Source organism: Heloderma suspectum, chromosome 11 (genome assembly GCF_057233095.1).
Source record: "Heloderma suspectum isolate Gila_16-S chromosome 11, 16-S_ref, whole genome shotgun sequence".
In the NCBI taxonomy this organism is placed as follows: Eukaryota; Metazoa; Chordata; class Lepidosauria; order Squamata; family Helodermatidae; genus Heloderma; species Heloderma suspectum.
Window position 1 is genome coordinate 22,923,117 of NC_139468.1, and position 27,457 is coordinate 22,950,573.

At 44.7% G+C, this 27,457-nt stretch overlaps 2 protein-coding genes across 15 annotated transcripts in view; one reads left to right on the forward strand and one right to left on the reverse strand.

The window, feature by feature from the left end:
* LOC146337138 (uncharacterized) overlaps window positions 1-27,081 on the forward strand; it is a 60,961-nt gene extending 33,880 nt beyond the window's left edge. For 10 of the 12 annotated variants that reach the window (XM_084817182.1, XM_084817177.1, XM_084817175.1 and 7 more), the window contains one exon: window positions 24,074-26,466. In XM_084817182.1, the coding sequence (XP_084673308.1) occupies window positions 24,074-24,683 (610 nt within the window). In that variant the 3' untranslated portion in view covers window positions 24,684-26,466. Of the gene's footprint in view, window positions 1-24,073 lie in introns of all 12 variants that reach the window. The other 2 variants (XR_014785364.1, XM_084817179.1) reach the window with 2 other exon arrangements.
* Window positions 928-24,957, reverse strand: SLC30A4 (solute carrier family 30 member 4). Of its 3 annotated transcripts, XM_084817171.1 has the most exons (8): window positions 24,317-24,954; window positions 23,190-23,739; window positions 16,721-16,867; window positions 11,861-12,014; window positions 8,898-9,105; window positions 6,496-6,601; window positions 4,581-4,715; window positions 928-3,483 (listed from the first exon to the last, which is right to left on the reverse strand). In XM_084817171.1, the coding sequence occupies exons 2-8, from the start codon at window positions 23,572-23,574 to the stop codon at window positions 3,329-3,331; spliced, it is 1,290 nt and encodes a 429-aa protein (XP_084673297.1). In that variant the 5' UTR covers window positions 23,575-23,739; window positions 24,317-24,954; the 3' UTR covers window positions 928-3,328. The 3 variants fall into 3 exon arrangements, with proteins under 3 accessions (XP_084673297.1, XP_084673300.1, XP_084673298.1); XM_084817174.1 differs by lacking the exon at window positions 16,721-16,867 and having other exon boundaries at window positions 24,317-24,957; XM_084817172.1 differs by lacking the exon at window positions 24,317-24,954 and having other exon boundaries at window positions 23,190-23,899.
* Window positions 27,082-27,457: the final 376 nt, after the last annotated feature.

A 27,457-nucleotide genomic window follows, 5' to 3' on the forward strand; every position in this document is an offset into this window, starting at 1 on the left:
GGATTGCGCCCTAAATAGACCTACATACTACGTATCTACGTAACAACAACTCTGCAAAGATTACTGACCTATTTGTACCAATATGAGACATTTGTGGCATGTCAATAACCTGAATCATAGAATAGTAGGGTTGGAAGGGGCCTACAAGACCATCGAGTCCAACCCCCTGCTCAATGCAGGAATCCCATTATTTTGGATAAATAATATCCAAATGGGTATTATTTATGAAATAATACCCATTTTTATATACCACTTCAGAGTAATCAAAGCTCTTCTCATATGTCATTACTGCAGTCTTTATAACAACCCTGTAAGATAAGCCAGTATTATATCCGTAATGCAGATCAGGCTGAGAGAGAGGCTTGCCTAAGTGACTTGTGAGTTCATAACAGAGGCAACTTTCCAAGTGAGAACTTCTCTATTCATCGTTCAGACTCTTAGCCATTATGTTCAACTTTCTGCCGGTTTTACAAAGCCTCACCTAGCTGGTTGTGCAGAAGTAATTATAGCAGGTAATGAGAGGGTAGATGAGAAAAAGAAGGGGGGTAAGAAATTAACTGTTTAATTTATGTTACTACCATTGCTATAGTTACACAGAGATGGAACTGTCTTTTCATATCTTGCAGTCTGCTTACCTCTCAAATGTGGTATGTGCCGACATAAACTTGGCTAGGCAAAAAAAAAAGAAAAAGATGTACATAATGACATACTCACCTACAGTCCAGAGCAAGTTCAGATGGAGGATTTGCATAAGCAAGAAAACCTCAGAATCCAAATGCAAATAAACTTTTTTAAGCTATCAAAAATCCCAGTTATAATACAGAAGCGGGCAGTTTAATAACTGATTTAATAAATCCACAGTAAAGCAACACATTTGTTTCATTAAACAAATATATAGGATATAATTACAGTTTTTAAAACTCCAAGTACAGTACAGATCTACCAAACCCCCCGTTTCAAAGTATGTGTGCCGTAAATCCTAGCTTCATGAAATATCCATTATGAATATCCATTGTGTGCAAAAATACCTGACTTCCAGAAAGGTCATATAGAAGGGATACACAAATTGTTCACAAATTGTGATATGGCTTTGTGTTATATTGTAATGTAGCAAAACAACAGGTTTCCAAAGATCCCAGCTCTTCATCTCTGAGCTGGAAATGCAAGCATACTGTTTTGTAGGATTTCCACTCTTCTTGTGGAAGAAAAATATATAATATAGTGCACTTTGCTCAAACTAATACTGAAATTCTGACTTGGGGTGGGTAGAAGGGGAGAAGTGTTGGCTAGTCCCAGTCACAAGCGAACCCAGAAATCCAACAAGTGGGCAAAGTAATTCAGTCAGGGTACCAACCACCAACATACTTTGTATGAGTTCACTCTTCATCAAGGGATAGCTTTAAAAATGCAATACTATACTATTTACACGAAATATTTGAATAATTCTTTAGAATTATATGTTCTAAATATCCAAATTGCTTTCATGTAATGATTAATTTTTTAAAAAATCACTCTTCATCAGAAGATAAAAAATATTAAAATCACTTCATGAAGGAACTGGATACTGATTTCTAACTATATGTCCTAAATAAATATTCAGTTTGTCAAAATATACTGGCAATTGGTAACTTTGATACATATTTCCCTTGTCAGTTGTGATAACTTGGAACTATCCTTTTTTGGCTTCTTTAGCCCTAATTGCAGCCAATACAAATATTTTGGAAGAAAATACAATATTGCTAGCTATGTTTTTAAAAGCCGATTGCCTCAGATTTCAGAGCTGAAGACCAAAGCTACTAGTCTTAGCCATACCATGTTTCTTACACCAAAATGTTAGTTTGTTTCTGATGGGAGATCTCTTTAGAGTAATCAATGTAGTGTAGATGCAAAGAAATTGAGGCCAAATCCTAGTATTTTTTATTAAATATTTTTGCAGCATTAAAATCTACCATCAATCTGGTTTGGATTATCTATGATCCAAATGCAACACTTCTGTTTTATAGTGGGTTTCCCCAGTTTCCCCCTTCTCCATGCTCAAAATTAAGAAGAATCCAGTAATTTGGTGCCTGCAATGCAGCCATTAAAGCCTATGATTCAGCACAAAGGTCAGAAAAGAAGGTTTTACTTTTAGATTGTTAGACGAGAAAATTTCTTAAAAAGACAGTGGGTGTGCTCCCATTTGACAGAAAGGCAGTACAGTTCACCGAATCACTAACATTTCACTGGCACACTTCAGCACATCATCATGCAAAAACCATAAATTTATTGGAAGGAAATGCAAAGGTGAAATGAAAACCAGATTCTCACAATTCTAACCTTCAGGGACTGCAGTGTATCCAAAGTCTTTGTTTTCTTATTTCTGGAATGTCTATATTATGTCTACTGATTTGATCTTTTTGTTTAATGTGTTTCTATAAGGCCCCTTCGCTTTCAGTGAGGCAAATCAATCACTTCTACGGCATCTTTATTTACTAGACTGAAGATTCACACTGACCAAATGGCTTCTTGGAGCAGGTTAAAATGTTAGATATTCAAGATGATCAGTAAGAATAATCTCAGAGTCAACCATATAGATTTGGAGAAATTAAATATATACTTTTCTATGGTAGAAGTCCTATGCCGAAAGATATGAAAGACTACTGATCTTTAAAAACGTGGTGGGTCCAGCCCCAAAGTCTTCAGTTAAACAACCGGTAGTTTGTCCCAGGTAAAGACCTTTTATAGTTTGGAGTATAGTTTTAAAGCTCTATTTCCAAGACTGGTTACTGTAAAAGCTATACTTCCCAATACGGATTCAAGTTTGTATGAAGGGTTTGTGTTTTCCCTGCAGCATCTTTTTAGGCAAGGTATTAAAAACCTGGCTGTTTTTAATGGGGTAAACACTGTGTAACCAGTTCAGAGATCATTAACTTCATAGATTATGGACATGATCAACCTTGTCAACTCTTTTTAAACTCAACTAGTTAATTCCTGATGCCCCTTCTGGAGGGTAGGGCAAGTACTGCTACACAGTTAACAAATGGCAACATGGAGCGTATCCGCCCAACCATAATGTGGTCTGTAAACAACCTGTTGGAAAAATACATTGGCAAGAAAACCCTAGCAAAAATTAACAGTGAGAGAAGAGCAATAACTTGTCTTTGTTAAAAGGGTGATCCTGACCCAGTGCTTTGGCCAGTTCCAGTCTTCCTGGTTGCCAGTACCACTCCAGACCTAGAAGGATGCCCATTCCATTTGTAGATCTTGCATTTATTGCTTTGTGGTCTTTTGGCTGCAAGATAAAAAGAATAAGACAGCAAGTCCCCACCACCACCAGAAGCGTGGAAAATTAGGCACTGGAGCTCTGACAGTTTGCACAGGGTTTGTTCTCTTCTCGCCTGTAACTCTGAAGCTGAATGGAGCATTGATAGACTCCAAATGTGTTCAGCAACAGTCGTCTGGCCTTCGACTGGACATCCTCCCACTTTGATGAACTACCAGGAACTGAAAATCAAGAAAACCGCAGAAACGTTAAGGGGCTGTTCACACATACCCACGCTTAGTGGTTGAGTGTGGGTTGTTTTGAACCGTGGATTGTTTGTTGAACCGTGGGTTAGTGTGTCTGAATGCAGCTAGGATGGCTTGTTACCCATAAGCAGTATGGCTTATTTTCTCAAGCCACATTGAGAACCCAAAAGAACCTCTCCCGAAATATCTCTGCTGTTACAGAGGCAGGAGTGGCCCACTACCCAAGACCCACTGACTGGGTTTACACAGCACAGTAACCCATAGTTCACAACCCAACAACCAACCATGGGTTGTTCATGGTTAACAAACCATGGTTTGTTAGCGTGGCTAGGTTCACACAACACAACACATGGTTCGACGACAACCCTGAGGATGGGTTGTCGTGTTTGGTGTACCCAGTCACAGTGTAGTTGTACTTCCTTCTATCCCAGTTAGAACTCCAGAAAGCAGAGATCGGCCTGGCCACAACTGGATGTAAATGTCTTTTTAGAAACTCGCCACTTTGTTCTGGCATTGTCAAACTAATCTCTCTCCTCCTCTGCCTTTTTCCATCTTCACTCACATGCACATTTCTTTTAGATTTTAAAACTATGACCTGGTTCGCATGATCACCACAGCCCACCATGGCTTATTAGCTATGATGGACTGTGGCACCCATGCCAAGTTGGTAATCCAAGCGCCCACCAAGGCAGCTTCTCGTTACATGCGGACCTGGTGAGGGTGGGGTGATTGACAAGCCACCCAGAACCATGGGCTGTCTTAGGGTTTTGGGTGGCTTGTCGGCCACCCCGTCAACCCACCCTTGCTGGGTGCACATGTAACAAGAAGCTAAGGTGTGCCCCCCCATCCAGAATATTCAAAATGGCCACTGCTGCAACAAGAAGCCCGGGGAAATTTACCCATGGTGGCTTCTCATTACATGCGAACTAGGCTTTGTGTCTTTTATTTTGTTTATGTACAGCACTTAGTTGATGCAGGGCCTTCAAAAATAATAAAATTATAATAAATGCAGTCTAATCACAGGATTCTACTTCATTAGGATAGTGGTTTGCTATGTGCAAGTCCCATCTTACCTAATTGCAAGTGGACTATGGAAATTATTTTTCCTGCAGTTAACGACCAAACATTCAGGTTTTCCACTGAAAACACATCTTCAATTTTTATTAACTCTTCCTTCATGAGATCCACATTCAAATGCCTTGGAACTCCTACAAATAAAAGAAGGATCAAGGATCAGGTTTAGAATTATTCTTTTTAGGCTTGAAATAGTTCTTTTTTAGGCTTGAACTTGAACCAATTATAAAAGGTAAAAATTATAAAAAGTCATATGGGGCAACCAACTTAAAGCAAAATGTTCTCGTCTAATACAACTACCATCCTAACCATTTTTATGTCTTACATTTCCACTAACTGACAAATGTTTTCAATCACTTGAAATGTATACATTTATTTGGAAGCAGTAATACACTGGTTTTCAAAATGTTCAGTCCTCAGGGAACCCTTTCCATATTACTCACATCTGCTGAAAAAAACAAGGACTTAGTGAATCATTTTCAAGTATGTTGTACGGGACGGGTGGGCAGACTTGGCAGTTTACTTTTCCCCCTTTTTACTTGAACCTTCAAATCCACCAGTTGGCGCTTGGTGCAAAAGACCCACACTGAGAATTAAATCACTCTTAGCCCAGGAGTTTATTTGGAGTAGCAGAACTGAATGGCACTCACAGTCAAAAATCCACTCTCGGTTACTGCAAGCTTTCTTCATTTCAGTGGTATAATTCTGGGCGATGATGGTGGAGTCATTTTGTTGCTGCTGTTGTTAAACAACTGGTAGTCAGAAATTCTTGCCCATCTACTGTAGATCTCTGGGTGATTTCCCAGTAGATTCAGATCTACCTTTCCCGCCCATTCTTATTCTACGGTATGTGCTCAGGTCATGCAAGGTTCTTACTACCCAGACTTGTTTCAGGAGAAGATTGCAATTTTAAAAAATCTTCTTATTGAGAAGATACCAAGGAAACCCAAAGGTTCCCGAGAATGCAGTTGGAAATCCACAGCAGTAGCCTATTTATATACATATACATCTCTCTCACTCACTCACTCACTCACTCTCTCTCTCTCTCTCTCTCTCACACACACACACAGAGTCATTTTACAAGCTCTCAAAAAGCAATTTAAAAATTGTGCTTATATAATGTAGAACAGTTGCCTCTCCCAGAAGAACCTCATCCACTATGATTACAATTTTTGTTTTAAAAAAATACCCCTATATTTTGAATTGTGTGTTACAAAAATTACATCCAAAAGGGAAAATACAAACATATCCCAGACAACATAAAGAAAGAAGGTCTGAGGGCAATATGACTGACATGTGGGAGATGCAAGGCAGCACCTAAGATGAGGCTGGGATAGCCCGAGAACTGTCTGAGGTCAGTACATCAGATCAAAATGATTCATGGTATTTGTCTATCTGTCTGATGGATAGATCTTTGTTAACTTGTAATATAAAAAAGAACCAACATTTGATAAAGCAGAATCCACACAATCATTTGGGACATGGATTTGCTGTGTAAGTATATCCATTAACCCCAACTTTCGAAGCCTCCAATACCATTGGCTGATAGCTGACAACTGTGGACTCTCCCAGTGGAAAGATACTTCCATCTCAACTGCCAGCATAAAGAAACGTACAAGTTCTCCATGTGAAGCACAACTGAAATCATCATCAAAGATGTTCAGTAAATCTGGTTGGCACTAGGTATCACAAATTTAGATAGCATAGCACTAAGTTCTTGAAATGACTTATTCCCAGTAGACTTTGATCATCTTACAGACCAACACATATGGTGGAATGTATCAATCTCCCCAATCAAATTATTGATCAAAAACTTAAAGATCTTCTATAAATTGAAGAAGAAATACAGTAATTGTGGCTTGTGACTGCTTTCAAATGACAATCTCAGGAAGTAAGGACACTAACAGCTGTTACCTTCAAGTACAATTATTCCGGTGTCCCGTATGATCCGAAATGTTGTGAAAGCCACAAGAATTGAGAATACATATGTGCAGATAGGATCAGCAATCTTGTATTCTGGCTGAAACAAAAGAGGTTAACACCTGGTAAGACAGCATCTAGGAAAGGGCCTGATCAAAATCCTGACAATTTTGACTGCTGTGCATTTTTAAAAAAAATTGTCCTAATTCACAATTCCTGGGTTAATATGTGGATCAGAACACCGTTAGCCTTTGGACTGTGCACTTCTCCAGATTTTCCACAGCAGTTCAATTTCTATACACAAGCAGTTGTGTATAGAAATAAATGCACGTGTTTGTGCATGTTCGTTTGTTTTTTAATACTCAGAACAATGCTGTGAAAGTTTGAGGCCTGTTTCTTGACCCCCAGAGGCAAGGAAAAAGGTCAGGCCTAGAGGTCTGGAGGGTTTTTTTTGTCAGAAGGGGGTATCCCTGAGAGGAGTAGTTTTATTTCCCCAGTTAAGTTTCAGTTTCATTTCCCCAGTTAAGATTAACTTCTTCAGGTTTGAAGCAGTACTTTCAGTTTTGGGGGAGGAGGGTATAAAAAGAGAGAATCAGAAAGACCAGGCCAGTAAGAACAGAGTCGGAGATATCAAAGCCTGAAGAGGGAGCAGGAAGAAGCAGCCTAGAGAAATCTAAGTACAGCTATGGTAAAGGACCTTGCATTTTGCAACTTTTATTTTCTCTTAATGCCTTTTATATCACTCAGTTCTATTGTGTAAAATACCTTTAGTTGCGAATTGCTTGCTTTAATTTACCAGTAAACTGTTGTGGTTAAACCCTGCGTCTAGAGTGTCAATCACCCCATGCCTACAGCCTAAACCCCACATTACTGGAAAGGGGAGGGTAAAAGAAGGAAGGTGGGACTCTTAAGGAGGCAAGAGATCCTTACGGAGTTACTCAGGGAGTCCAGGTCATAAGAGGAACCCTGGCAGTTGTGGAAACTGGTTGGAATGGACTTATGATTGAATACTTGTGAAACTGACATGGACCAGAAATAGCCTTGATTCGTCCAACCCTACTTAGAACAGGTAGGGCTTATGGGAGACTTGTATCCCAAGCAGTGATGGCTGGTGCCCATTGGGGCTGGTGGGGCAGAGGAGAGGACAAATGGTCAATGTTCTCCTGAGTACAGGAGAAGACCATGTGTAGTACTTGGAAGTAGTGGGGCAAATGTACCTGATTGTAGGGGGATATCTCTGCTACAATTAGGTGGGGAACAGGCAGGGGGTCACTCCCCCATTTGCCCCAAATATAGAGCCGTCTCTGATCCCAACATTCACTCATTCTTATTTCCCCTCTCCAATCCATCTGTATTTTAGGGAGGGGCATAGCTCAATCACAGAGCACATATTTTGTATGCAGAAAGGTCCCAGCTTCAAACCTTGGCATCTTCAGTTAAATAATTGTGGGAAGGAGGACTTTAAAAGTCCTCCCACCCCCACCAAGACCTTGGAGAACCACTGCTACTCAGAGTAGATAGGTCTGACTAGGGCTGCTGGAAATTGCAGCCAACAACACTGGGAGGGTGTATTGGCCCCAGGAGCATAGCCAAGTCATCTGTAGTGTTAGAGGGGCCTAGAGATCCATAATGCTTGCTTAAGTTCATTATGGGTGCAATTCCCTTGCCGGTAAGCCTCTGAGCATGTGCAGATGAGTCAAAAGGCCAATAACAGCCTTCTCAGCACATTCCTTACTAATGAATGCTAGAAGGCCGTGCCTGTGAAGTGAAGCTGTGTGTTTATGCTGAGATGCAGGTGGCTGTGCTGAGAACCAAGTGCTGTTAGTCTACGCTGGGAATGAACGTTGGGGGCACTTGCTAGTGTTGTGTTGCCTCATGGCCAACATGTATTGCATAAAACCCATTTGACCCCATGGCTCGTGGTTCAGAGAAGCTGTCTGATCCAACCATTGGGTACACCTGCGTGCTGTAAATTACCCAATAAAGTGCTCCTTGTAAGTAAACCTATGGATCTGATTTATCACTATCTTGGCACCTCTAACCTAAGAGTTCAACGCCCACGGCCAGGGCAATACAGAGGGTCACACCGTTCCCCCCCACCAGAAAACAATATCTAGGACCTTGTTCGTTTTCAGTTCAACTCAACAGTTCTTGAATGGGTTGAAGGTTCAGTGTGCAAGGGTTTCCCCATTTAGTAGCAGCTCTGTGCACGTGTCTCTTGCATGCACAGAGCTGAATCCTCCACTGAAAAAGATGCGAGTGCATTTGAGTTCACGTGGAGCAATGGGTCAGATGCATTTACGTAAACGCCATACCAAGAGTATTCAGCATTCGTGTGCCGAGCCAGCCAAGATCAGAAACGGCCTTGTTCACAGGCCTAGTGGGAAAAGTCCTACCTTGAAACGAATGATGTATGCAGCTACCAGCACACCAATACTTTGTACCAAGTCTCCCAGGGCATGTACAAAAGCAGCTCTCACCGCCAGGCTGCCATGGCCATGACTGTGCCCAGATGTCGTAGTAGAAGAGCTGGATGGAGGAACGGATGCAGGGGTATGCGAATGGGAGTGAAGGTGACCTGACTGGTTCAGCAGAAAGCCCATTCTGAAATGTAAAGCGGAGGACAAGAAATTAGTGGGCAGTATCCAATACTGCTGCTGCACTCCTGATTAGGGATGCTGGAGAAATTCGAGACGGACTAAAATGAGCTTGGATTTCTAAGAATCCGACCTGTAGAATCCACTGCAAACCGAGTCCATGGACTTTCAGATCTTTTTATTTACTTTCCTGAAATGTATGCATATTTATTCATAGGGAAATACACACGTTTCTGCTGGTAAATATACACAGGGAAAAGTTGAATGGAATGGGGGACAATACACGAAATGCTATGCACTAAGGTAAATTATGTGAATTGTTTGGAATCCTCTTACGGAGGTATTTGTGTATTTTTCTGCATAACGAAAAAAAAATTGGATCGGTCTGCGCCTGACAACCCAGGGAACAGAAACAGAGTGGATTTTGAACAATCCATGCATCCCTACTCCTGATGGTTCCATTGCCCCTGCTGAACCTACTGCCAGCAGAATGGGAGTTAGCGCTTTGTAAAGGAGCCCTGGAAACAAGAGGAAACACCTGTTTCCAGATCGGGACAGGTCAGCAGAGAGCGCAGAAGGGAGCTCCGCTGACTTGTCCTGATTTGGAGATGAGTGTTTCCTCTTGTTTCCAAGGTTCCCTGAAGAACTGCTAGCTCCTCCTTGTGCTAGCAGAGGGTTCTGCGGGCAGCAAAGGAGACTGCCCAGTATTTATTTTTAAGTGAAGGAAAAATCAAAACCCACACATTGCCAGGTTTGAATCCCAAATGAAAAAAAGTATACGGAGATTGCAATATTTTAATATGCTTTTGTGAGCACGAAGAACAAGCCACTAATGCTAGTTACCAGTAGCTACAATTAAATATAACAACAGATGACGGGCAGCAAGGTTGCCTCCTCCTCATCGACCATCCCTGTCTGTATGTTTGATCCTCTGAAAGGATGGAATCTAGTCCTGTTGGCAGTCTCACACCCTAAACCGTAAACGGAAGAAGGCTTTTCTGACAACAGGAGGGCAGAGTCCACAGTATGTGGGTGAGAAGAGAAACCCAGGGAGACACCGGCATATGAACAAAAGGAGTACTGTTCTTCCCACTGGCATGGTCCCCTCTGTCTGGCTTCTCTCTCCCACATTCTTCCTTTAGTTCCTGCTGTCCTCCAGTGGGGTTTCTCCACCTGCTTGCATCTCCCTCAGATCAGTTTCAAGAAGCCTGGGAGGAACAGACTGGGCTGACAGCTGTGTGTGTGTGTCACCCTTTAGAGGGCAGGAATAAGCCTAGAGGCCAACAGTTGGCACGGTATAATAAAGAACATTACTTATGCACGGTATAATAAAGAACATTACTACACCTCTGGAATAAGTTGCCACTGGGGGTTCGCCAGGCCCCATCATCGTAGGCTTTTAGGAAGGCCCTAAAAACCTATACTTCATGCTGGCCTTCCCCTGATTATGTTTTATCAGACTGGGTGGCACTGCAGTTGTATGTAATAGGTTTTATTTTTATGCTGGTTTTTGTTGTTTTTTAGGATGTTTGTTGCTGTTGCTTTAAAAAAAACTTTTTAATTGCAGTATCGGTTTTTATTGTGTGATTGTTATTGCTGTAAGCCACCTCGGGAGGGTTCCTGCCCTGAAAGGCGGCCAAGAATGTTTTCAAAATGATAATAATAATAATTGCTGCCAGATGGAAAACAAAGAGACCAAGGATGCAAAATGCGACAGAGATTATGAGAGGCTAAGGGAGCAATCCTGCAGCCCTAGACAGCCTCTGGTGGGCTATCGGATAGTTCAGATTCCTGGATCCGAGGATGGAGACAGCACTCGGACCCAGGAGTCAAAGCTCCTCACCCCCGTCCACTCACAGCCAGCACGGAGAGGACAGCCTATGCTGCCTTTTTGACTTTGGAGAGGAGAGAAAGGGGGAGGTTCTATGGGTGGGGAGGGGACTGGGGAGGCTGGCTTACGAAGAATCCTCCAGCATCCCCAGACTCCTTCCCTCCTGCTCTGCAGAGCCCCAGCTAGACGGGCAAAACTGCCCATCTAGCAAAAATGCAAAGATGACCCCCGCCGCTCCTCCCGCTCTGCATAGGGTGCCGGTCAGCCTCCCGAGTTCAGAAGCTGATGGGCATCCTGATAGGGTTGCACCTTAAATGTTGACAAAGCAACAGCAGGAAAGCTTAGGAGAAAACCAACTTTTGGTTTTCTTAGGAGAAAACCAGGAAAGCTTAGGAGAAAACCAACCAAGTGCAAGACTGGGTTGGTGCCTGAAAGGCCTTGTTGAAGAAATTGGCCTTCAGCAAGAGACTCGAAAGGAAGAGAGAGAAGTGGTTTGAAAACTAGGAGGGGAAGGAGCACAGGAGGGGAAAATAAACAAAGTGGGGCCAAGGAAAGATCAGCAGCGCCTGGCATAGCACATTACCCAGCAGTGTGGTTCCACTGCTGCACCTCTTCACTGTTGCTGAGTCACACTGTTCTAGCAGCATGTTGTCAAGTCATACTGCATGGCAGCAGTCATCGGTGGAGGCACAGCCATGCTTTTATGGCCAAGCCACATGGGCAGAAACTTTTAGACGTTATTGGAGCAACAAGGGAAGCAACTACGGCAAAACAGTGTGGCGGCAGCAACCACGCCACTAAGAACCAGCAAAATTGGTTCGTAAGATTCCAACAGCAGCCAGGCTGGACTGCAGCCAAGCAAATTTGACGCTATGCAGAACCAACAACAAAAGATTCCACACTTTTTAACAGAAGGAAAGAGAAAACTTACATGAGGTTTACTGCCACGCCAACAGCCGCAGTAATAAGCATGACATCCCCGTTGATTTCATAGTCCATATGGATGGTTCTTTGAACAGCTTCATACAAGAGGAAAACCATAAGGATATAGATCAGCAGCACACTGAACATGGCGGACAACACCTCTGGGATAGAAAACAGAAAAGACAGCTGCACTATTAGCATGGTTTACGGACATACATCCTATAGTATAATTTAGCAGAGTCTACCCTGACTTAGTGCCCTCCAGGTGTGTTGGACTGCATGCTGAATGGAATGATGGGAGCTGCAGTCCAATGCATCTGGAGGGCACCAGGCTGGAGAAGGCTGATCTAAACCAAGTTTAGGTGATCATTTGAACAAGGCTTTAGTTTCTCTCTTGCACACATATCACATCTCTCCCTCTCCCTCTTGTGCGGTTGTCTACTTCTCCTTCTCACTTCCCCCTCTTCCTCCTAGGCTGACAAATGTGCCATTTGTGGTGAGGCTTCTCAGTGCCACGAGCACAATGCAACTGCCTTACAATTCACTGAGCAGGAACGCAGCTGGCAGAATGTTCACTGGATCTGGCAGATTGGAGTATATAACTTGGAGATGGTATCATCCGCACCGGCTACCATTTTGTTTCTGGGCTCAGTACGAAGTGCTGCTACTAACCTTTAAAGCCCTAAACAGCCTGAGACTAGTGTGTCTGAAGAATCGCCTCCCACCATATGAATCTGCCTGATCCTTGAGATCAGGCCTGGAGGATCTCCTGTAGCCCTCCAGATGTTGTTGGACTCTAATTTCCATCAGTCCTAGCCCGCTTGGCCAATGGTGAGCGATGATGTGAGTAGAAGTCTTCAACATCTGGAGGTTCCCCAGCCCTGCCTGAGATTATCTACTGAGGCCCTGCTCTGTATGTCTCCCCCGCCCCCCAAGCGCAACTCTGCCATCTGAGGTATGGTGGGTGGGCATGAGGGACAGGGCCTTTTCTGTAGTTGCCCCACAATGGTGGAATGCCCTGGCAAACAAGCTTTGCCAAGACTTTCCTTTTCCAGCAAGCATTTTGAGACACAATTTGACTGCTGCTGCCCGTGGCACCAATTGCGACTTTTCACTGGAGTTTTTACAAAACAGTCCTAACCATGGCTCGCTCATTACGTCCCATTTAGTTCAGTGGGATTTACTCCCCAATACGTGTGCCTAAGATTGGAGCCTCTTATGCACAATCTTATGCATACCTACCTGAGAGTAAGTCCCACTGAACTGAATGGGGCTTACTTTTGAGGAGACATGTACAGGATTGCCCGCTTATGGCATTCTTAGTTTTTATTACATTTTAGCTGTTTTAAATCTTGTATTTTGTTTATCGCCTTGAGTATTTCTTGTTTTTAGAAGGGCAGGATATGCTAACATACACATACTAGGTTCTCCCCTGCTTTTGGCGCATTATAAGTGAAAAGTGCAGGAGCCCTGTCCTCGTTTGCATCTGGCCATCCTAGATGTATACCAGTAGTTTTTAAACTTTCTACCTTCAGGAAAACTTTTCTGCACTTACTTGTGTGCCAAGGAACTCCTATATGTGGGGAGAGGATTCAAAGGTGCAGTGCATTCCAGGACATTCAGTTCAGTGGCCAGGCCCGCTGTGCCTTGCTGTTGCCCCACATGAACTAAGTGTACCTGAGATCACATACCAATCTCTCCCCCACAGCTGAACGCTGCAGGAGACCTTTGGCAATGGTGGGAAAGCTTTCTAGAAGGGAAATTTGTCCACCGTTATTGATCTTATTACTAAGCAATCCCAGTTAAGCTTTTGAGGAATTCCAAGATTCCCTGGAACAAAGTTTGAACGTTCCCGTTGGATGCAGTCCCTGGCTCTTTAATTAACCGCACCACAGATTAACCTCAATGGCGACAATACCGGCACTGTGCAAAGCTATCACAGTTTGTTACTATTAATAATAACAACAACAATGATGTTGTTAACAAGAACAGCATGATGGACTGACATGGGCTAAATCATTAGGAAGGTTTGAACTGGAAGGGTCTTGCTTCAGTATGGGAACTTGAACTCAAACATTTTCAGCTTCTTCCCAACCTTACAATTTTATGAGTCTAACATGACTTTATTAGCTGTTTTTCCCTCTGCCCTTCAAAAAGTTTTTCCCAGGGTAGCCTGGTGTGTGTAAATACATTCATAAAAATACAACAACAACTTTAAGGCTGAGTAGAAGTGCATCGGAAGACACTGTAAGTCCTAAGCACATTTTCCTGGAAGCAAGCCAGTGGGACTTTCTTCCAAGTAAACATACGCAGGGTTGCATTTTAGAACTATTTAATAAAAAGAAACAGTGTAAAAGCAACATCAAACGAATTGTAGGAGGAGTAAAACCATTAAAATGCTAGCAGAGGCAGGGGAAGGGGGAAAATATTGCCAAAGTCTCCTTTTACTCTATCCACGAGGCAGGTTAAATTTCATAATTTAGTCTGCCAAGCTTTCTGTTCCTAGATAGACACATTTTCCTCCACATCAGCCCTAGAGTAGCAATTCACTATTAAAGCCATACTGTACTACACTGTATAGTATCAAATCTTCTTGGGGCTCAAACAATAAAGAGTTTGGCAGCAATGAAACTTTTCTTTCAAGAGTTTTTAATTTTGTGGAATGAGTATCCTTATGACCGAAATACAACCCACTGAAGCCAAGAGCAGAATTCAAAGGCATTTAAATACACCCCGGTGCTTAGCATTATTATGTAGCTCCCATGGGACATCAAAGAACCAAAAAAAGTAGTTGAAGAATCTAATTATATCTTTAAAAAAAAGTCCTGTGAACAGCAAATTGAATAATGCGATCAGAGACCAGCCTAGCAGAGGCATGAAAGAGCAGAGCTGTATTCGTGGGTTTTTAAATGAAAAACACTGTTTTGTTTACTGGCTTTCTCTTCTTATATACTGAGAAAACTTTTGGGGGAGACTTGTTCCGATTTTGGGAGATGGACTGTAATGGTTTCTAAGGATATGTCAACTCATTCACAATGCTGTGTACAAGCTATGGACATGTTGGCCCCTCTAAAATCAATGCTGCTGACGTATTATTAATAATTCTGTCTTTCCTCCAAGGAGTTCAAGGCTGTGTAGATGGTTCTCCCTGATGCCCTGCATTTTATCCTCAAAACAACCCTGTGAGTTTTAGGCCAAGAGTGGAGGTTCCAACATAGTCTGAATCTGCCTTCCCCAACCTGGTGCCTTTCAGATGTGTCAGACTACAACTGGGGATAGTGGGAGTTGTAGTTTAACACCCTTGAAGGCACCACATTGGGGAAGGCTGCTCTGACCACAACATCACGCTGGCTCTCGTGTATGAGCCTGCCTCGCTCTTGTAACCACAGGTGGGGGGGGGGTGTTTGTTTTGGTCAGGGCTGGAATGCTGAGATCGCATACAATCCAACCACCCACTTGCCAACTGGCCAGCGTGCCGATCACTGGGTGAAATTTTGTATCAGGTTTCAGCCGTAGGACCTACTACGCTGAACACCAGTCAAAGTAATCACCCGATAAAAAAGGCAACAAGCAGCATTCAAGCCGTGATCTGTCTCTTCCTTCCCCCAAGGGAAGGGAAGGGCTGGGCTGTACCTCAGTGGCAAAGCACAGTGGAGACTGGTGGTTCCAATTTTAGTGGGGCTGTAAATCCATTCTGGGTTTCAGTCAGAACCAGCCAGAAGTCTAAAATAACTATCTAAGGTGCTGAACCCATTTTGGGGATTGGGTTCAGCACTTTGGATAGCGCCTTTAGAGTTCTGCCTAGTTCTGACTGAAACCCAGAATGGCTTTACAGCCCCGCTGAAATCGGAGCCACCAGCCTCCACTAGTAGAACACATGCTTGGCATGCGGAACGCCCCAGGTTCAATTCCCAGCATCTCCACGTAGAGCTGGAAAAACTCTGGGTGGAATGGAAATGTAATAAATGAAATGAAATGAAATTTGGAAGAGCCACTGCCAGTCAGTGTCAACAGAACTGGCTAGATGGATCCATGGCCTGACTCGGTATAAGGTAGCTTCCTATATTCCCACTAGCATCTGCTTTGGATTTAAAAAAATCAGTTCTCCCAAAACACACTTGGATTTTCCCAGTCACCCCATGGATAAAGCTATATGGCCCATGGGGACTTGGGGGAAGAGGAAAATGGAGGACAGTATGGCCTCAATAAAAATTAGGGAGCGGAGTATTTTCTGTACTGCTTTAGATTTACAGCACATCCTATACATTTCGACTCAAAAATAAATCCCATTGGACTCCATGAGGTTTACATCCAGGGAAGTGAACCTAGGATTGCAGCCTTATACACTGGATTATATCTACTGTGTGCATCTGCTGAAGTAGCAGAAACTCATGCCACAATTAGCCTGTTTGGGTTGCAATGCATATTATGTTTTGAGGTGAACACCAAAGATGTTTTGAACCTACCGTGAGGACGGGGAGGTAAAGCATGAGAGCAACAAACGTGTCTTCAAAAATGTGTCTTGTAAATACAGAAAGCAGGGGGCTTTACATTTTTCTTTCAAACTGCTTATTCTGAGTTCATAAATCAACTTTTTAAAACCGTTCTCACAAGCTGCCAGCTGTGATGGGTCAGACCATTTAGAGCAGCCTTTCTCAATGTGGTTCCCTCCAGATGTGTTGGACTAGAGCTCCCATCATTCCTATGGATTACAGGAGTTGTGGTCCAGCACATCTGGAGGGCACCACATTGGGGAAAGCTGGTTTAACACTAGCAGTTATCTGCCCTTTGACCTAAAATATAGGCTTAACTGTTAATTGGCATGTACGGCCCAGTTAGAATAGTAAAAATCGAAACTGTCACCTACCTAAGCGATGGAATCCAAAGGTGAACTTTTTTGTGGGTGATTTTGCAGACAGCCACAAAGCAAGCAGGGTCAAAATAATGCCACTGAGGTCAGTTAACATATGAAGCGCGTCGGTCATGATTGCTAGACTATTGGCAATGTATCCACCTTAATGTAGAAGTTTAAAAGGGGGGGAAAAGCGTTAGGCATATGGTTATTGAAGGCCTTTTCACACATGTTACATGGAGGCAAAACCAAGTGTACGCTCAATAAGGATCTGGAGCAAGTGATAGTGCTCTGACAAGTGTACCAGTATAATGCGCACTTGTCACCTTCAGACGTTATATTTCAAGGTATACACTTACATGTACGATAGGGTCATAATAGTTCTAGACATTCTTGGAGCCCGCAAAGGTGCCCAACTCCTCCTCCTCCTCAAAAAAAATTAAAACATTTTCTTCCTAGCAGCTGGGATTGCTGTGAAATAGGTTTCTGTTGGTGCTGAAAACTGGGTTCAAAGGAGTTGTTTAGTGTGTTGGGGCTCAGCCCAGACCTCTGCCTTGTACTCAGTCTTTTGGGCAGGTTACTTGTCCTTTCAATGCCTCCCACAGCAGCCAGTTTGAGGTGGTGGCCATGACAGTTTCTCAAATTGACAAATGTGCCCACGCCCCCAAAAGGCTGCCTACTTCTGTTCTAGACCATGCATTTTAAGCCTTTATTACCCTATATATCTCATCATATATTGTAGTTCACATATATCAAGCTTGAGTCATAGCCCACTTCTGAATAAGCAGTGATGCATTTTGAAACAACTTTCCCCAAAAGGGTGGCCAGATGCAAAATCAGACAGGGCTCCTGCACTTTTAATAGTCTATAGAAGAGGGAATTTCAGCAGGTGTAGTTTGCAAGACAAGCTACACTTGCTGAAATTCCCTCTTTTAATGGCATGGGAGCCCTATCCCATTTTGCATCTGGCCACCCTGTTCTTCAACCTGGTGCCCTTCAGATGTGTTGGACTGCAGCACCCATCACACCCAGTCATCATTGGCCATGCTGCCTGATAATGGGATTTGCAGTCCAACACATCTGGAAGCAGCCAGATTGGAGAAGGCTGTTTTTAAGAATCTCTGACATCCAAGTGTATACAAGTTAGCATTAGACAGACACGTCCCAACTCAGAAAGATTTACTCAAACAAGCAATCTCCTAAGGAATTCATATCATTTTAATAAATTATCGGAGCTACAATTCTTACTGTGCACTTCAGATGATAATAAGACTTGTGTATTGCTTGAATTATGGTGGGAGGGGGGTAGAGGGAGCCCACACCTCTTACCTTTTGTGACAGCTGCCTTAGGTACTGTTTTTGGGTTACATGCTTTTGCTAAAAGGGTCCCCTGTCTTGCCACACACAAATTTGAGCACTTGTTCTGGAGTAAATAAAACCAACCAGTAAAGTCTTCAGAGCAGCCCTGGAACATATGGAGCTTTCTCTATGTTTGAAGATTCGTTTTTTTTTCTGGACTCAGCCCCAGAACCTACACCGACCACACACAGTGGCAGCTGGTGATTCCAGTTCTGGAGGGGTAGTGACTCCATCTTGAATTTTAGTTACCACCAGCCAAAGCACTAAAGGTGCTATCCAAGGTGCTGAGCCCATTTTGGGGGTAAAGTTCAGCACTTTGGATAGCACCCTTCGAGTTCTGGCTAGTGGTAACTAAAACCCAGAATGGAATCATGGCCCCTCTGGAACTGGAGTCACCAGCTGCTGCTGACCACACATGTTGAACTATCGTGTGGGATTAATGGGTATATCCTGCCCCTGCGACTACATGGCTGAACCTGGGTGAGTGTAGGCAGAAGAGAGAGTGCACATAGTACCATCTGGATCCACAAAGATACAGATCCCCAGAATATTGTTCCACACCATCCTCCTTGTGTTTAATCCAGCTCTGTAGAAATGCCTGGTGTCAAGGGCTCCTTGGAGGGCTCTCAGTCTAATCCAGTAGCCAAGTCCAGACAAAGGGACTCTTTTCAAAGCTTTATTCTTCTTTTACAACTTAACAGCTCTACAGGTAGCAACTAGATCTGAGCAGCAGCATCCCTATGCCCTAAGTTAGAACAGTTGGTCCCCGTTTGAAGGGCAATTACTGGCAGACCCCTGAATATAAGGACTAGGGAGAATCCCTCCCCTTTTCCCTTGGATCCTCTGGGCGCAACCGTTCTTTGAGCGCCAACCGGGCGCTACGCCTCCTTTCCGCGCTCTCCATTGGCGCCTCTCTCTGCGTCTGCGCCGCGCATCCAACCAGTCTGCTATCGGTGCTGGGTCACTCCCTGGACTGCTTTCTAATCTAGGAATGTGGGTGGGAGGAATCTCTGTCAGCTGCGGGCCCTGGGAAAAAGGGGCGCACTCCTCTCCCAGGAGCGACTGCTCTTCCTCCAAATCAGAACTACTCTGGGATTCTATGGGCTCAGTGTCCACCCTGACATCTGGTTCATATACCGTCCCTCCTCTCCTCCTTTTTTTAAAGTCTCCTATCATCCCTTTGTAGTGGGGGGAGGGGGGAGACTTCAAAAAGGCACGCTAACATCCCAGTCAATAATGAGCCTGACATCTCGTTGCTGTCTTCAGTGAGCCATGAAGGACAAAGGTCCATCTCATGGGTGACTGATCACAAACCCCTTCACAAGCGGCTTCAGATAGTCAGAACTCAAAATAATTTTGAGAGAGGCAGGAATAGAGGGTAGGCCAGCCATGCCCAGCACACTTTCTGTGGCGGTGGAGAGCTCAGCCATTCTTTATCTGACCAGAAGCTTGATAGTTAATCAGTCAATACTCCTAGGCCTTCTCTGGTTAACTTGACTGCCTGAGGATTTCTGGACCGCTGAATTCCTTTCACTTCTACTACTATGCAATTTTGTTCAGATTCCTCTCCCACACATGGTTCAGAAACCACCTTCAACAATGCAAGAACTATGTCCTATAAAGCAGCCTTGCTAATAAGTCCACAGAAGGTAACTTCCTCCCAAAGGTTTCATTAGCCACATCTGCCCACACCAAATATATGCTAGTCATTTATGACACACTACAGATCTAAAAAGGGGGAAAAAACCCTCTTCCAGTCAAAATAGACCTTTATATCCATTTTAGAAATCACATCAGCAACTTTTGGTTGCCTGGAAGCAGTCCTCGTTCACCATAGGTGACCAACAGTTCACAACAGTGCTATAATGGGGATGCATTGCTTTGACAACACTATATGTAACATAACATTTTGAAACAATCCACCATTAGGGGGTAAAGAACCTTGTCCCTCACCGCTTACAACCCTGTAAAGCGAATGAATATTTTTAATCTTATTGCAGATGGAGAGCTGAGGCCTAAGGTCACCTAGTAAGTTTACAGTAGAGGCGAGTTGTGAACTTTCAACTGGGGGGCTTCCTTATTTCACACCATGTACATGGTATGAGGTGATACAACAGATCTAAATGGCATATTAACAGGGCTCACCAATGGGAATTATCTGTTGATTGAAGCCTAGTTTGCACATTATGCTACCCATGGTTTATTTAATCCACAGTTAACCCATGGTTTCTTGTTCTACCCAGGGTTTGTCTGGCAGATGATCAAACAAACCATAGTTTGTTTTCTCAACACTGGGTTGTTTGTTCCTCTCCTCCTTTACCTGCTCCTTCTCTGTATCCCACATGACTTTATGGCGCTGTAGTACTGGCACGTAGAGCGTCTGGTTTTTTTTAACCACTCCTGCCGATTGCCTCCGTAGCCTGGTGACAACCCATGAACAACCCATAGTTCCGAGTTTGCATGTAATGACAACCCATGGTTTAAACAACCCAGAGTTCACAACCCAACAACCATGGGTTCTCTTTCTGGGGTTGTTTGTGGTTAACAAACTATGGTTTGTTAGCGCAGCTGGGTTCATACAACACGACAACCCAGAATTCAACAACCCATACCATGAGTTAGCGTTGTGTACGAACCCAGCTATACATTGTTACAAACCAACACAAACATTTGTCAAGGCTTCCCACAGAGCAGCATTCTCCATAATTGGTTTAGGGAGCAATCCTATGGCTGCTAGACAGCGGCTAGACGGCCATAGGGTATCTTGTTTTCTGGGAACCAACGTCGGAGCCCGCACTCCGAGGTTGGTTGCCAGAGAACGACCTCCCCGCACTTCCGCGCTCCACCTGAGGCAGGGCAGAACAGCCCCGTCCTCCATGCTCACAAAAGGAGCGCAGAGTGGCCGAAAAGGGGCGTGTCTGGGGGTGTTCCAGGGCGGGGAGGGCAGAAATGCCTGTACGACATATCCAATGCCTCCTCCCCTGCTCAGCCCTCCCACGGCTAGACAGCTGCAATTGGCTGTCTAGCCGAAAATGCAGGGCAGGAGAAGTGCGGAGGGAATGATCCCCTCTGTGCTTCTGCTGCCCTGCATTGGAAAGGCGGTCGCCTCCGAGTTCAGAGACGGCGGCCTATCTGGATAGGATTGCAGTCTTACTATTGTAGAGATAAACTGGAAGTTGGTTCCCACTGCTGGCTATGGCAGATAGGGGAGGGAAATCACACGCTTGTGGAGTTCTTGAGTCCGTATAGCCAACAACAGGGCTGGTCCATTTGTGAGCATGGCATCCAGTCTGTGGACTGCAGCCAAAGTGACGGCGCAATCCTATGTCTGTTTAGACAGAAAAAGATTCTTCTGCTGCCAGTATTCTCCAGCCAGCCATACTGGCTGGGGAATGCTGGAAGTTGTAGGATTTGTCGAAACATGCATAGGATCGCCCTTAACATACTGAGGAAAAACACATACGTTGAAAGAAGCAGGATGTTATACTTCCCCACCCCTTAATTAAGTCCTCCTACTTTTTGTAATGTATCTGATTGCAGAAGTTCAATAGCTTTCTTAACAATACCAATTGGTTGCCTTTTAAAAGGTGCTGATTATGACAATTCAGAATGTAGAAATAATTCATCCAAAGGATAATAGTCTAAACAGAAAGTCCAGGGATCCAAAGTATTGCAGGAAGAACAAGTGGGGACTGCAACAGAGTGTTGCAGTATGGAGTGCTCCTGTTCAGGACTCCAGCCACTCCATTCCATTCCCCTTTCACCACCTAGTTTTCCACACACACACACCCAGCCCTGCCAAGTGGGCAGACAGCATTCCGTGGCCACTGAGTATGCTCAGTCCTGATTGGGTTGTTTGGAGGGTTTCCTCACCTGAGTTTTCTATACTTCTGCAAACCTTGGGGGTCCCTCAAGCCTGTTGATACCTCCCTCTTATGCATGTAGTGCCATTTTGGCTTCATAATCAACAGCACTCACACTCTGAACATCAGAAATAGAGGGAACAGCAAGTACTAGTGATTATATTGCTGGATTACAATCTGCAGTGGCATAGGGCTTTCATAAAGATTAGGCATCTATATCTGTGCCAGCCACTGGCCAGTCCATGATTGTGCACACTTTAAGTCCCACTGATATTAACAGGATGTAAATATGCCTGCTGGATTGTGGCCAGTATGTTTTGATGATCTTATGAACTTATAACAAGCAAAAGAACCCATGATTATATTCAGGACTATAAATCTTGACCTTTGTATATATGCAGGTATTATGCAATCAAATGTAATAATGTCTAAAATAATCTGTAGCTAGCATACATCCAAAAAAAACAACCTTTCAGTATAAGGGAGTTTTTGTGGTTTTTGTTCCGTTGGAGATCCCCCCCCCCCAACCAGAGGGTAGCTGTGTTGCAGTAATACACTAACAAAGAGTCTTGTGGCCAGAATGAATTTGTTAGACTCTAAGTTGCCACAAGACTTTGCTGTTTTGTATATTTATTTCACCTGTTCCACAGCAATCCCACAAATTTCCATGGGATGGCTCTTGAATACACAGTTTGCACTCAACACAGTGGGCACAATTCAGCAAAAATAAAAATCCGTTGGGACTGTCCCAATTAGAGCAATGGAATGGGGCTAAGTCGTGACCCACTGATTTCCATAGGATTTCGCTGCAGTTAAACTTTTGCTCAATTGTCCTGTACATGCAAAGAGAACAGTTGGTAACACTTTGTAATGGGTTGGTGTTTTCTTAGGATTTTTTAAAAATTAATTTACATTTATCCCTTTCAAAAAAAACATCCTGAACATATCAGCGAAGGGAAATAAAATCCAGTGGTTTGTGGGGTGTGCTTTTTGTTTGTTTCTTTGCAAATGGAAACCAGCTTATTTAGTAGAATCAGTTAGCACAACAGCCGTGCATAAAGTTGGCAGTATCGTTTTATGCACCCTTTCCCCCTTCCTCTGCATGCTGCTTTTGCTTACTCAAGATGTTCTCCAAACTTGCTGCCTCTTTGCAGCACAGTATCATCAGCTGCATATTGTCCCACTGAGTAAATAATTAAAAGGCTACCCCCCCCATGGCATTGTAACTTTACACAGCAATTACAAGACTTCAGCATTCTTACCTACAAGCTCCCCTGTCATAAAGAGGAGATAGAGAGAAGCTGCCAGACCCAGGCGCCTCTTCACCTTCCTTTGCTTCAACAGTTCCCTTTGTTTGCTGCAATTGTTACAAGGGTCTGTAGTACTGGGTCCAGTCTGGCCGCTCCGCAGAGCAATGTCCCTGTCCAGCAAGGACTCATCATCAGAATGAGGGCCCACACGAGCCCCGTTGGCAGAAGCGTCAGCCGGGTCGTCAGAAACCACAACTCGCAGTTTGTTGAACCTGGGGAAGTCCTCCTCGCCAACCTCATCGGAAAAATCAAAGGCACTGCAGTCGTTCAAGAACAAGGGGTCGTCGTTCTTTCTCAGCACGGACTTGAGGCTGTTCCAGATGCTGGAACGGGCCATGGTAGGTTGCTGGCAAGGGACGCAGCTGGACGCAGACCACGGGTCTTTCTCCTCAAGCAACTTCCCCTGGCAGGCCGGAGGACTTCATTCTGCTATTCGCTGGGGTCATCTCTCATCTCGGGGAAGCCAGATGTGTGCCGAGCCCAGTTCATTGGCGGATCAAAGCTGCAACATGCAAACAGATGCCGGTTAGGAAGCAAATTAAAAAACTTTCCCCTCCGTTAATACCATGCCAGCTCTTTCTCGCAACCTGGCCCTGTGCAGCCTGATAGGTTACAAAGTCTACGAAGGTGCGACTGCCTTTGCTCAGATTCCTCCCTGCCTCTCCCTTCCGCCCTCCCCTCTGCCAAAATGATCATTGTAAGCGCCTGGGGGCGGGGACCTGTCAGTTTTGTTAATCGCCCTGTGCAGCACCATGAATGTTGCGGGCGCTGTATGAATCATCAGTAATAACTGTGTACGGCATTTTTAAATGGTTCTTCTCGCTTTGTCTTTTCAGGCCGCTCGGGAAAGGCTGGAAGCAGCCCGGCGGCCCCCTTCTCGGCTGCAGCTCGAATGCAAAAGCGTGCGGCGGCGAAGCTGGCAAGGGAAGGAACCGCAGCTCGTCCACGCAGAACAGAAACAACGGCACGCACCGAGACGCTGGCATCCTTAGGGCGCCGCGGCGCGCTCGGCTGCACGCTCCCAAAAGCGGGGGGGGGAACAACAGCCGCTCGAGACACAGCGAGAGCCGGCGATCTACCTGCGCGCGCAGAGGAGGCGGCTGCCCTGCGCCCGGGATCCGGCTCTTCAGGGCATTCCGCCAAGCCCCGGGCAAGCGCGAGCGAATCGCCCGGAATTCCTGCGCGCCCCGCAGCGCCGCCGCGAGCCAGCGAGCGCTGGGGCAGAGCCAGCTGGCGAGGGGACCGGCGAAAGAGGGCGCGGGCTCCTCGGGAAGACTGTGCATTCCTGAATATTCACAAAGCCGTCTCCTCCTCCCGCTGGAAAGCGGCGGCGGCACTACGGGAAGGCGTCTCCGCCGCCTGCTCCATCGCCGGCTTCTGCTCGTGGCCAAACCGCGCGCCTGCGCCCCCGGGGAGGCGTCGGGCTGCCGAAAGAGGCCTTTGTGAAGAATCGCTTTCGCTTTCCCCCTCCCCTAGCCAGCCCTCGCAGCCGCTCTAGCTAGCGGCCCCGGCTGTTGCCTCGCTTTCCCCAGCAGTTCCTTCCTTCCCTCCCGTCTTCTTTGAAAGCTGGCTGAAGCCGCTCGGTGCCAAACGAACAACCAAAGTCCTGGCTGGCCGCGTTCTCACGGCGCCAGAGTCCAGGATCACGCGGCTCGCCGAGATGCCGTGCCCACGGCCCGCTCGCTTCACGTGCCCGGATTCGCTGACATCGAGCAGCAACGAGGCCGAGGTTTCGAAAGGGTTAAGCGTGCCGTGGGCCTGGAGCAGGCCGGGAATTGTAGGCAGCAGAGAATCTTAGGGTGGGTTTGCATGGCTTTCTGTGCAAGAGGTTCGCTGCTTTGTTCTTAATCCCCCCCCCCAAAAAAATATTTTGTTTTGTAATTTGCCCCTCTCCATTCAGATATTTACTTACTCACTTTTTATCCTTGAGAACAGCATACATGGCTACCTTCCCATCCCCCTTTTTTATCCTCACAGTAACTCTGGGAGGTAGTCAGGCCAACCACCATCTTCATTCATTTCATTTATATCCCACATGGCACTCCAAGTGGCTACATGTGGTCACCCCTCCAAGCACTGACCAGATCCAGACCCGCTCAGCTTCAGCAAGGAGGCTGCCTCATGTGCCTTCAGACCACGGTCTGAAACCATCTCGCTGCCACAGATCTATGCACACTTACTTGGCAGTAAGTCTCCTTTAAATCAGTGGCATTTACTTCCAAGTAAATCTGCATAAGATCAGGCTGCAAGTCTATTCTGCTTCTCTTCCATGTATATAAACTGAATTTGTTTACAGACTTCACAGAATGGGATGGAATGAAAAGTGATGGAAATAAACATGCTGCCAAAATCATGTTGAATGAGTGCATAGCATGAGCCCCATGCTGGGTCCCAAAACCTCTTTTCGGTACCAAAGTCTTGGAACATGAGATAAACTAAAGAATATATGCTAAAAATAGGATGTCTGAGCATGTGCAGATAGTATTTCTCTCACCAGTGAATAAGCACAACAAACAACAATGCAGCTATGCCTACTGTTTTAGGGCAGGTCTTGTGTGCTTGACTAGCTATGTGAGTAATTTAACATAATTACCAGCCTAAGCTTTTCCTACTATGCAGATGCAATGCTGGGGGAAAGGGCTGGTGTTATCTGCTGAATTTCTGCTTGGTTTAAGGCATAAGAAACCTGCGGGAAGAAATCTTGGTAACCCACAAACAGATTGGTGGGAGGATTTATAAACTAGAGCACTCACAGGTATGCCTGAGCCTCAGCATCACCAATTTTTAGAAATTTAAGCACTGGTCCCTTCCTGTTCCTCAAACTGAGAGCTACAACCTTGTACACACTTAACTGGGAGTAAGCCACATCAAATACAGTGGGACTTACTTCCAAGTAAACATGCACAAGAATGGCACTGTAAGTTTTGATGAGATGCTGTAACTACTCAGTGGTAAGGGAGTTGTTTTCTACACATGCTAAATAGTATCTTGTAGTACGTTAAAGTCTAACAAGTTTATTCTGACATATGCTTTTGTGGACTATAGCCCACTTTATCAGATGCATGAACATTTGTTTATAAATTTGGTAGTCTTTAAGGTGCCACAGAACTCTTTGTTGTTTTTAGTGTAACAGACTAACATGACTACCCCTCTGGAAATTAATATATCCCATGTTCCAGTTTTCAAGACTCAGGAGCTGTAGTCTCTGATAAAAAATAAATTCTGGTCCATTACCAAAATGAGTTGCCACTATTATTCAGTTCATGCTCACGACTTTTAAAAATTAATATTTCTTTTGCCGTTAACAGTTATATCAGATCTTGTTAAAGGCAGATGACCCTATAGGCAAGTCTTACTTCCAAACGTGGAAGAAAGATCTTTGGTGGGAGATACCAGACCATATGTGAAGGAGGACTTCCGCCTGTTAGTTTAATGGATAATTACTTTGAGAATATTTTAATCTCAAGGTGGTGCTTGACTCCCTGGAGGCTGAAAAGGGTTTATGGAACTATCTCATCCAATTACTAGTGACGTAGAGCCATAAGAGCTAACAACCCACCTTGCGAATATGCTATGCAGTGTGGGTTGTTTGCAGAACAACCCACGGTGCGCCCAACAGACAATCGGACTTGCCTTGAGATGTTCTCCCCCTTGGTCTTTCACCCGGTATCCCAGTGTCCTGTGCAGCGGAACCCATCTTCTCTGACCCTCTCTATTTAGATCACTACCCTTTTCATTCCCCAGCTTAAAAAAAAAATTGCCCCCCAAATTTGCACAAATGGGGTTGTAATATTTATATTACTTTTTCGGCCCTAGAAATTTTTGCAAATAGAATCTTAACTTTAAAAAAAAATTCAGCCCAGAAATGAGTACACGTGGGATTGCAATTTTTTTGGAGCAGTTACTGCTGCAGTTGCTGTGAATGGGACCCACGAAAAGGGCAGAGGAGCCTAGATCTCCTTTTTCTCGAGTACCTGGGGAGTTGGGGAAGTGCTGAATAGAAGCAGGACACTGATGAGTGTCAGTTCAACACTTAAACCCAGAGGATCACCATGCCAAGGGGGAGATATTGTCCCCACCCCCTTTAGGTACACCTACTTCTCCCAGTCCCTGTCAATGGTGTGCAAAGCAGCCTCTATGCAGTCTTGCCTTGTCAGTTCCCTTGTATCTTTCCTCGCTCCCTTTGACAGCTGAAACTTACAAGGACATTGACAAGGCAA

What these genes read in the sequence shown, in the direction of transcription:
- SLC30A4 (XM_084817171.1), bottom strand. Translation starts at nt 23,574, where the DNA reads ATGGCCCGTTCCAGCATCTGGAACAGCCTCAAGTCCGTGCTGAGAAAG. An exon ending in TATGACAGGGGAGCTTGTAG is followed by an intron (nt 16,868 to 23,189) that starts GTAAGAATGCTG and finishes TTCTACATTAAG; the next exon opens with GTGGATACATTGCCAATAGT. An exon ending in CTTTGGATTCCATCGCTTAG is followed by an intron (nt 12,015 to 16,720) that starts GTAGGTGACAGT and finishes TTTCTATCCCAG; the next exon opens with AGGTGTTGTCCGCCATGTTC.